The sequence below is a fragment of the Morus notabilis genome, unplaced genomic scaffold (assembly GCF_000414095.1).
Source record: "Morus notabilis unplaced genomic scaffold, ASM41409v2 Scaffold1388, whole genome shotgun sequence".
Lineage (NCBI taxonomy): Eukaryota > Viridiplantae > Streptophyta > Magnoliopsida > Rosales > Moraceae > Morus > Morus notabilis.
The window spans coordinates 428,478-439,485 of NW_010362392.1; the positions used below are offsets into that span (position 1 = coordinate 428,478).

Below are 11,008 nucleotides of genomic sequence, written 5' to 3' on the forward strand. Positions count from 1 at the left end.
ACAGGAACGATGAAGCAAACAAAAAGGAGGATGCACCAGCCGGGAATCGAACCCGGGTCTGTACCGTGGCAGGGTACTATTCTACCACTAGACCACTGGTGCTTATGCTTAGTTAGTGAAGCATGAACTCAAGTTAACAAAAATATAAGAAGGGACAGCGAATAGAAAGGATCATAAAACTTGCGTGCTATATGGTGCAGAGTTAGCCATCTGTCACTGCGCCGTTCCATCTTCTCTTGCTCTCCCTCCAACGCCGAGCCGAGACACCGCCTTTTTTTTTTCCTCCCAAACTCACCCATTGGTGCTCCAGTTAAGTGGAAAATATTTGTTAATAAATTTTATTAGAGAAATATAAGAATTAAAAAAAGGTGCTAAAAAATAGTGTTTGGGATATCAATTCTAAATTTGATTTATATTTTTTTTTTTATCAATTTTGAGTTTTCATATTATTAGTTGTTTTGATGTAAGATAATTTTTTTAAACATCTATTAATGAAAAAATGAAAGCACAAAGTGAATATAAAGAAATTGGGATTAGTCTTAGTATTACTTATATAAGAATCATAAAAATAAAACTGTCATAAGATAGATATTTTCTAAGGCAGAAAAAAAGAGGTGACATAACGTTACCTCAAAATAAGAAGACATGGTAACACTTCTAGAAAAAGTTGGATAAGAGTTGTATAAGGAATAAAACTTTACGTGTGCCTAAAACAAAACACTGCGCTATTCAAAAAGTTTTCTCAGATTAGATAATGTTATAATTAATGTGTCAATTATAAATTTAATAATTGAGTGTAAAAAATATTTTTTAATGTAATATTATTTATTGTATTAAATTTTTCATATGATATACTTTATAGTAACTTTTTCACTAAAAATAGCTATGAAAAATTTAACATTTGATTACTATTAATTGAAATGTTTATTTTTTCTATGTAATCAATGTAACTTTTACATTTTATAATTATTTTAAAAATAAAAATTTACTTTTTTAACTTTTAAAGTTTAATAATTATATAAAAAAAGTATATTTAACATTTTAAATAGCATTGTGTATTGAAGTAAAAATAAAAATAACATATTATATTATAATTTTTGATGTTAATTATATAATTAGCATAATATTTATATTAGAGATGGTTAAAAAAAATTCACATGCATTTTGAGTTTTTCTAAATGTATTTGAGTTTTAGAAACGTAATTAAAAAAAACATCAGAGGTTTTTTTTTTAATAAGTTCTTTTTAAAAAAAATTCACATCAGAATTTTTTTGGATTGTTAACAAAAAGTTTGTGTAAGGTTCCACAGGTATTTATCTCGGAATCTAGGATCCACGTTCCAGAATCAGGGTTTTTTTTTTCCTTTTCGAAATAAGTTTTATATTATTTGTAATTTTTTTGCGGAAAATAGTTATCTGGTGTTTGAAAAATAGGCCCCGTTCACTTCATCGATTCGAGTTTAGAATTCGAGTTTTACTACAATAAAAAGTTCTTAGAAACAGTCACATCTAACTTTTTTACTACAGTAAAAAGCTCTCACATAAAATCACATCTAAACTCAAATTCTAAACTCGAATCAGCGAAATGAACGAGATAAACTTCTAAATAAATAATAACAAAACATTTTTTTTTTAAGTTTGGTTGGAGAAGCTTTAACGAGTGTGCCGTCCATGGAGGCTATAAAAATTTGGGTGCGTGACTGACTCATCTTTCGAGGAAAGAGAGAGAGAGTTAGAGAGAGAAAGACATCATCGTCGAAAACGACTGTTTCAGATTTCTCCAGACGCAATCCAGATCATCTCCTCTTCTGCGCAGTCTAGGGTTCTTCTTCTTCTTCTTCTTCTCTTCTTCTCTCCTTCTCCGATCCTTCCAGATATCTCTTCACATTCTCTCTTAATCTGCTCGTCGATCTCTCTCGCCATTTTCACCGATTCAAGGTAAGTCCAAATGTTACATCTCTCTCTCTCTGCAATCGAAATCACTTCAATCTCTCTAATATCTGTTTTTCTCGCTTCAATTTGGCGCGGAGCCAAGTCTTCTGACTGTTTCTCTCGGTGAATTATCTGCGTTTGTTGAATTTTTGGAGATCTTTTGTCACTGGTTGGTTGATTAGTCGATTTTGTGCCGTAGATTTCGTGAATCGATCATGACGATTCCTGATTCGGGATTCATGATCGATAACGGCGCGAGTTGCTTGCCTCTACCGCCGGAGGAGGAGAAGCGGATCGTTAAGGAGCTCACCGATCAATCGGAGGCTAATTTGAAGGAGGGAAACTTGTATTACGTTGTTTCAAATCGGTAAACTTTGGCAATTCTTCCTTTCAATTTCTAGTTTGCACTTGCGAGAAATATTTGGTATGCTTCGGCTTCTGCATCTGCGATTTTGTTACTATTCACCAAAAGAAATACGAAGAACATAGAATTTAACGGTTTGCATTATTAGTTGCTTATTATTGTTCTAGGATGGTTGAAGTTTTAAGTTTCAATGTCGTTCAGCGTATTTAGTTTAGTGCATAGTGCCCTAGGTTTTAGAGCTCATCCCTTCAACTTGTTTAAACTTTGAACCTAATTTTTCTTCTTCTTCTTCTTCCTTAGGCTACTAGTTGAAATTTGAATTTGGATATTCGTCTATACTGGGAGGCTATTGGATTGGATATTGGCTAGATTTTTTAATGTTTAGTCCCTTGGGTTTGCCTTGCCTAGTTTAACTGAAATTCCTTGTATCTTTCTTTATTTGATCTGATACAAGTAAAGAATTTCATAAAGTTTTGCTTCATCTGAAAGCAATTTTAGTTCCTATCCTTAATCGTTAGGTTATCCTTGTTGATTTCACGTTGGGGGCCTGAGGGCTTCACCTGGAATGGTTCTAAAGTAGTTTTATGAATGTATTAAATCCTGCAAAATTGTTCAATAAGCAACATAAAATGAGCCATAAAGCATAGGCGGATATTCAGGTTGATAACTTGCTACTTTTTTTTTTTGGCTTCTGGTAAATCAAATGCTACCTTCAACTGCATTCTACTGGTATGAACCGGTGGAATAGTTTGGATTAAGAAAATTGAATATAGCTATGTGTTACAACCTTTTAGGTAGAACTCATCCCCAAAAGTTAGCTTGTAGGGAGAGGGTGTCCAAATGGTTATAAATCCACATGCTAAGCCCATACTTCAGCAATGTGGGACTCAACCAGGATCCTAACATACCACCATACTTTTGACACCGACGTCCACAGCGGCCCACTCTGGATGGCCCACTCTGGCCTTTCCAGGTCGCCTCTTCCGCAACACAGGCCTAAGGTGGGGCATGCTCTAATGCCACTTGATAAAATCCAAAATATAGAAGATATTAAACTGATTTTTGTATTGAAGAAGTAAAACAGAAATAATGGAATACAAGATAGTTTCAAAGCTTTCGAGAGGCTTTGATCTCTCCCTAGAGACTAAGTCCCACGTCAATTCACTAATTGCCTACGGACTTACTTTTCTAACACTCTTTTATACTAATTCTCACATCACATAAATCCAACTAACTACACCACTAAGCACTTATTATATTGATAACTAATTACTAACATAATCCTATCACTATGCATAGATGATTGACTTGTACCTTTACTACCATGCGTGCAATTGTTGGGTCACTGTTTACCTTTTGGTTTCAATATTTTTTGTTTCATCCATGACTTAGATGGTTGAAATCGGGTTTCTTCTTCTATTTTGGACAGATGGTATTCAAGCTGGCAGAGATATGCCGGGCAAGCCATGGATGAATCTTCAGTTGATGGGTGGGCATCTGAATCCCAAAATATGGATGTGCTTTCCGTAAAGACTGCAGGTAGACCTGGAGAGATCGATAATTCTGATATACTTCTAAAAGAAGATGATTTTGACGGTGATGAACTGGAGCTACGTAGAATGTTGGAGGAAGGACGGGACTATGTTCTAGTTCCCCAACAAGTTTGGGAAAAATTATTGGATTGGTACTTTCACTTTCGTTTTCTTCCCCCCCCCCCCCCCCCTATTTTTTCAATTTTCCTTATTCCTTCCTAGCATGCTTTTAGGAGCCTGCTCATATTTCTATCAAAGTGGTTTATTCTATGCATTTATTTTTTTTCTTTTTCTTTGATATCTTCTGATTTAGTGTTGGTGGAGTGTATTTGATTTCTAGAGCCACATAATAATATGTAAATTGACTGGTGCACCGTTTCTGATGGATTTTTTCCCCCCAGGTACAAAGGAGGACCAGCATTACCAAGAAAATTGATTTCTCAGGGTATGATTCACAAGACTTTTATTGTAGAGGTTTACCCGCTCTGTCTCAAGTTGATTGATGATCGGGATAAAAGCCAGTCACTTGTAAGGTTAAGCAAAAAGGTAATGTTTATCACTTTATTGTTCTTTTCTCTAATGTATTAATCTAGAGCTTCCAAGAATCCTGTGCAATTGTCTTCTATGTTGGATTTTTTGCTAGGATGCACTTTACTGTTTTTTACCCTTCCCTAGTCTTTGGAATTTTGACTTATTTGTTTGACGTCTATGCAGTAAATATGTTTTTGTGCTTTGCGCTGTTTGTTTAAATATCTTATATGTTGAGCAATTAGACAACTAATCTGTCATGTATTAAATATTAGCTTGAATTTGATTTTGACTCATTAGTCCAGTCTTTAAATGAATGATGGTTTTATTGGAAGTTCCTGTTTCGCATGGCCTTCAGAAATTGGCTTTTGACTTCTAAAGCCTAAATGTTACTTTTGGGAGTGTTTAATTTAATGTCATAAGACGCAGGACTTCTTTTAAAGGGATGGGTTAGTGTTAATAATTTAAGATAGATGTTCTTCATGTATTTATGTTAACCGCAATTTTTTTAAATATCTTTTGCATTTTATAGTTTGTTGAAAGTTCATTATTACTATGAGGGATCTCATGGTCAAAAGGAAAACATCTTGTTCATTAAGTAGTTTTTTGGAGAATTATTGTGAGCTTAAAAGTATTGTTACCCCCTGAAAAAAAAAAAGAATTTTCACGTGGGGCAATTATGTTTAATTGATGCCTCTGTAATTACAATGATTTTGAAAGAGAAGGTACTGACACGGTTTATTTCCTTCAGGCTTCTGTAAGGGAGCTTTATGAGAAGGTGTGTAGGCTCAGAGAACTGGAGCAAGAAAAGGTATCTTTTTCATACTGTTATTGGCATTTTTTTTTCCCTTCAGTTCGTTCTAAGTGTTTTTTTTATTTTTTATTTTTATTTCTAATGAAGTCTTGGTCTATCCCTAAATTGGCAGGCTTGTATTTGGGACTACTTCAATAAGCGAAAGCATGCAATTCTGAGCATTTCAAACCGAGCTTTAGAGGACTCAAATTTGCAGATGGATCAAGAAGTGAGTACTGTGATTATATATCAATTTTTTTAATAGAAAATTTGGTAATTTTTAGAACATTTCTCTAGATGAAGCTTTTTTTTGGGAACAGTTCAACATTGGGCTTCTTGTTGGGTGTCTTTATCTAGTAATTTTGGAGACTTTCCCTTTTGATTTTTAGGCACTGAGGTTATTTTATTTGATGTAGCTTTTTGTGGGATTCTTCTTTTCTTCTCTTCAAGGATTTCTTGTCCCCCTTTTTCTTTTTTTTTTTCCTTTGATACGATTTCTGTTTCTCATATATTTGGTTGAAATTTTCCTTTCGTAGATGCATGTAATACTAATGCCTTGAGTTTGCGTTCAGAAAATCAGAGTTATTCAAGAAACTTATAATATTTGAAAATTATTGGTTGACTTTTGGAAAAGTGAAAATGACTGAATTTTTCTTAAATTATTATTGGTTGACTTTTGTATAATCTCTCAAGTGCTGCTTTTAAGTTTTAACTGAAGTCACTCTTTGTGGACTCTTTTTTACTGCAGATTCTTCTTGAGGTTCAAGATGGAAACTATACTTCTCGATTAGGCAAGGATTCAACAGGAAACGAGTTGGCTTTGGTGTCTCTAGAACCATCAAGGTCTTCAGTTACAATTGCTGGGGGGCCGACAATGTCCAATGGTCATTCGACAGGATATAATTTTAATTTATATCAGGGAAGTGCTGTAAGTTCATCATTCTCGGATATGGACGATGGATATGATGCTTATAAATTGAGAAAAGGAGAAAGGGGAGGTTTGGCAGGATTGCAGAATCTAGGAAATACTTGTTTTATGAATAGTGCCCTTCAGTGTCTAGTTCATACGCCACCTCTTGTTGAGTACTTCTTGCAAGATTACAGTGACGAGATCAATACAGAAAATCCTTTGGGAATGCATGTAGGTTTCTGTTCTTATTTATGATTCACTTGCTTGATGTGAATTACATGAAATCTGCAATAGCTTTCCTGCTTTAAAAGTTCCTAAACTATATTGTAGCTGTGCAGGGTGAGCTTGCACTTGCTTTTGGTGAGCTGTTGAGGAAACTGTGGTCCTCAGGCCGAACTACAATTGCACCACGTGCTTTTAAGGGAAAATTAGCTAGATTTGCTCCCCAGTTCAGTGGCTATAACCAGCATGATTCTCAAGTAAGTACTGTATATTGCTTGAAAATTTCTGTTTCCTCTATTACTTTTCATTGATCTATCATTTGATATTTCCTTCTACAAGTTTTAGTTTCCTGTTTCAAACTACGTGGGTGGAAGAAATGTTCTTTCCCTGAAAGAAAAAATTATCATATGGAAGTATGGATTGGCCAATCAGTTATTTATTTAGTTTTCTATCTCTAAATTATTCTGGTTAAGAATTTGTGCTTGCTGATGATATCATGACTGTTGCGCTTAAGTTTGGTTGTTCATATTTTTCCTTCACCCTTAAGTTATGTTGGTCAGATTTTGGGTCCTTTATTGTTTTTTACTGTGCTGTTTCTACAACCTGCACCTCTATATACTAGTCCAATCATACTCATCTGAACTTTTTTTTAGGGTTGTTAGATTTGTTAATCCTTCAACAAGGGTATGCTTTTCATTATCTTGTATGATTCGTTTGCTCACGTTGCATAGGGATAAGCCTTATAGGGTGATCATTTTAATTTGTCAGTTGTATATGTTTATACCGTCTTGTATAGAGTTTATTGTGTGTGACAAAATTCTTCTTTGTAGGAACTTCTTGCATTCTTATTGGATGGGCTGCATGAAGATTTAAATCGTGTCAAACGAAAGCCTTACATTGAAACAAAGGATTCAGATGGTCGTCAAGATGAAGAAGTTGCAGATGAGTGTTGGAAAAATCACAAGGCCCGGAATGATTCATTGATCGTTGATGTTTGCCAAGTGAGTGGAAATTACAGGACTTTGCTTATTGTTTCTCTCTCTCCTTTCTATTTTCTTTATTCTTATATGGCGGTGTAAGTTTATCATTTTTGCTCATAATCTTAGATATCTTTGATGCTCAGGGCCAATATAAGTCGACACTGGTTTGCCCTGCCTGTGAAAAGATTTCAATCACTTTTGACCCGTTCATGTATTTATCACTGCCGCTTCCTTCAACTGTAACTCGACCAATGACAGTAACTGTGTTTTGTGGTGATGGAAGTGGCCTTCCAATTCCGTATACTGTTAATTTGCTCAAGCAAGGTTGCTGCAAGGATCTTAGTGAGGCATTAAGTTCTGCTTGCTGCTTGAAGAGTGACGAAATTCTTCTGCTTGCCGAGGTAACCTTGGTCTCATTGATTTCTTATATGCTTTTCAGATTTTCTTTATGTTTTTGTTCTGGTGGCTGAGAAACTATAGTTACAATTGTCAGGTGTATGAAAAGCGGATCTTTCGATATTTAGAGAACCCCTCGGAACCATTGGCTTCTATTAAGGAGGACAACCATATTGTGGCTTACCGACTTTGTAAAAATTGGGTGGGAAGAACCAGAATTGAAATAATTCATCGACCACACGAAAAGTAAGCTTGCTTCCTTCACAAGAAGCTTTGGTAGAAGCCATTGAACCAAAATATATTAATAAAATCTTGAAGAAAACTTGAAAAATCGTCTTATATGTACACTATAAACCTTGTCTTTGGCAATTGTAATTAGAGAGTAAACCTGTGAAGTGCAGCTGGTATTTTCAACCCAACTTGTGAAATATGAGCTTCGTTATCTGGTTGTAAGAAGGGGAATATTCTGAAATAATCATCTCAGAACATAAGACTTGTCCATTAAAAAGCTGAAAATTCACTCAAAGTCAAGTATTGACTGGATTATGCACTTGGCTATAAAATCCATTTGTTTATTTGAAAACTTGTCGAACTTTTCTACCCACCTCATTTTGCTTGGCTGGATTTTCTAACTGAATCATGTGGATTTCTCAGATGTTCATCTGACAGTATTAAAGGTTATCAGGGGAAGTTTATTGGTACTCCTCTTGTTACTTATTTGGAAGACCCAGTAAGTGGAGCTGATATTGATGCATCTGTTTCTAGATTGCTGTCACCTTTGAAAAGAACGCGTTCTTCGGGTAAGCTCCATAATGGAAAGGAAAATGGCTGTGTTAAAGGTGCTATTGAGGAACCATCAAACAGCTCTAATTTCAGGAGCCTGTCCATGGACAAAACGGAACTGGAGGAAACATCCAGCAGTGAATTGTCCTTCCAGCTTTTTGTAACTGATGGAAACAGCTCAAGTTGCAAGCCAATTGAGAAGGACTCCGTAGTGAATTCAGCACGAGTTGTAAAGGTCTTTTTGGACTGGAGTGATGAAGAACATGACTTATATGATATAAGCTACCTCAAGGACCTCCCTGAGGTTCAGAAGGCTGGGTTCACTGTGAAGAAAACTCGTCAAGAAGCTATTTCTTTGTTTACGTGCTTGGAGGCATTTTTGAAGGAAGAACCTCTGGGGCCTGATGACATGTGGTGGGTAGTTTGACCTCGTTTAAATAGCATTTAATGGCATTATTTTCAAATATACGTCCGTGACCATACTGTGATCTTAATTAATGTTTTATTTGTTTGTTTTTTATTAGGTACTGCCCCGAGTGCAAGGAACATAGACAAGCTACCAAGAAGCTAGACTTGTGGATGTTGCCTGAGATTCTTGTTTTCCACTTGAAAAGATTCTCATATAGCAGATATTCAAAGAACAAATTAGACACGTTTGTGAATTTTCCTATTCATGATCTTGATTTGAGCAAATACGTGATAAGCAAGGATGGAAAGCCCCATGTTTACGAACTATATGCCATTAGCAACCATTATGGTGGTCTAGGCGGTGGCCACTACACTGCGTATGCTAAGGTAAACAATCAGATTCTAGTTTTTCTAGTGTTTAAAATTTACGTGGGGACGTACAGCTAGTTGATGATGTCTCACCACATCGTCATTGCGTATTGTATTCTGCTAAATATTCCAGGATCCATATTTGAAGCAAGAAGTCGGGTGTTTTTCTAACATATATGGTTTACCAGGTTTCACGAACTTATTTATCAAATTCAAGGTTTTAACTTCTTTTAATCATGCAGTTGATCGACGAGAACAGATGGTACCATTTTGATGATAGTCATGTTTCTCCCGTCAATGAATCCGAGATCAGAACTTCAGCTGCCTATGTGTTGTTCTATAAAAGGGTTAAAACTGAACCAAATGCAGGAGTGGGCGAGACCTCGCAGGGTTCTTGAGGACGTAATTCTGGAAGTATTTTGCTATTTTATGGCTTCAAGGCTTTTGTTGACAACTAACTTGTGCAGGCATTGTGAGCCCGTCGCATTCTACATTTAGCTCGGCGGATTGGACATGACAATTAGCAATTGAGAAGTTAAAGATCCATTAAATCGGCACGCCAGAGCTATATACGAAATTTTTGAAGGGTTGCATATCATTGATGCAGCTTGGAATCCCTTCTTAAAAATTCTATTATTGTATTATTTTTTTCTCTTATTTCTGAAAGAAAATTTTGGGAGGCTGTTAGATTGGACAAAAGATTCCTGCTTAGGGAGTGCTTAGGGAGGTAAAATGTGGGTTATTAGGGTGGTTTTGGTCAACTAATTATCTCCATGATTGACTTGGCTTTTATCGTTTAGGTCGATTTATATATGTTGGCCATAGCTCGCAATTATGTAAACCAACCCTTTTATGGTCTGCTAGGTTTTTCTATAGTTTCAGCGCCGTCCGCTCAAGACTCGAGCCTTACATTTTTGTAATCCACTTGTATTGATTAGAAAGAATCACTATGGGAAAGAACCAGTTATTAAAATTGCTCACTTTTTTTATTTGGTGCACTAACCTCGAGGGGATTTCACTTTCATTTCTTCCGAAGTCCTTTCGATCTTTTATGTTACATGACAGACGCGTTTTCATGTCAAAGTCTTGAAATTAAGCTACAATATACTGGGTGCAGTGACATCACAGTCCAGTACAAAATGAAGAATTTAAGATGCAAATACAATCAACAAAAGTAATCTAGTAAACTAGAATAATAAATTATGAAATCGGATCCAATAAATTCTCTCTCTAGCCTCTCTTCTAGCAAAGGCTCCTCATCAGCACAACGAAGACCGCAGCAGCATTATTATTATTATTATTAAGACATTGATACCTCTAACCTGCAAAAGTGGAAAAGATAGAAAAAGGTAAAGAGCGGCTCACAGTTAGGTGCCAGCTTTGAGAAAAATAGATGAAAAGCGAAACCCCACATAGCTTTCACTCCACCCATTTACCGTTAACTGATTAAGTGGCTCGTGATACACCTTGATTAGTCAACTCTTTCAACCACTTTTACTAATTACAGTCACCAAAACTCAATCAAAGGAGGACGTGTGTGGGGAACTCTTTGGGAATTTTGTGCAAAAGATATTCACTTTGTCGGAATGAAGCATATGATGCATGAAGATGCATGAAGACAGATGACGATAATGATTCTTCAGAACACAAAGGCGTACAAAAAAAGGAAGAGAATTTTCACCTTTCCCTAGTTCCCAAGCCGCCTCTGCTCATCTTCTTTTTTTTTTTTTTTTTTTTCTTTTTTTTTTTTTTTTTTTTTTCACCTCTTGCTTGGCTCCTAATTAGGCCCTTT

The 11,008-nt window shown here is 35.7% G+C and overlaps 1 protein-coding gene and 1 non-coding gene across 3 annotated transcripts; one reads left to right on the forward strand and one right to left on the reverse strand.

Moving 5' to 3' along the window:
* Window positions 1-31: 31 nt before the first annotated feature.
* Window positions 32-102, reverse strand: TRNAG-GCC. The gene has a single exon. It is a non-coding gene; the product is annotated as a tRNA-Gly (tRNA).
* Window positions 103-1,699: 1,597 nt separating this feature from the next.
* On the forward strand, window positions 1,700-9,631 carry LOC21398471 (ubiquitin carboxyl-terminal hydrolase 9). Of its 2 annotated transcripts, none has more exons than XM_024168044.1 (14): window positions 1,700-1,937; window positions 2,131-2,298; window positions 3,725-3,979; window positions 4,229-4,373; window positions 5,107-5,166; window positions 5,282-5,377; window positions 5,897-6,289; window positions 6,397-6,537; window positions 7,111-7,281; window positions 7,404-7,661; window positions 7,754-7,902; window positions 8,311-8,853; window positions 8,964-9,234; window positions 9,459-9,631. In XM_024168044.1, exons 2-14 carry the CDS (start codon window positions 2,147-2,149, stop codon window positions 9,612-9,614), a joined length of 2,790 nt encoding a protein of 929 aa, XP_024023812.1. In that variant the 5' UTR covers window positions 1,700-1,937; window positions 2,131-2,146; the 3' UTR covers window positions 9,615-9,631. The 2 variants fall into 2 exon arrangements, with proteins under 2 accessions (XP_024023812.1, XP_024023813.1); XM_024168045.1 differs by having other exon boundaries at window positions 8,422-8,853.
* The last annotated feature ends 1,377 nt before the right edge of the window (window positions 9,632-11,008 follow it).

Excerpts from the sequence above, each read along its gene's own strand:
- LOC21398471 (XM_024168044.1), top strand. The coding sequence starts at position 2,147 with ATGACGATTCCTGATTCGGGATTCATGATCGATAACGGCGCGAGTTGC. Across the intron at positions 2,299-3,724 it reads TATTACGTTGTTTCAAATCG|ATGGTATTCAAGCTGGCAGA; the intron begins GTAAACTTTGGC and ends TATTTTGGACAG. Across the intron at positions 8,854-8,963 it reads CTGGGGCCTGATGACATGTG|GTACTGCCCCGAGTGCAAGG; the intron begins GTGGGTAGTTTG and ends GTTTTTTATTAG.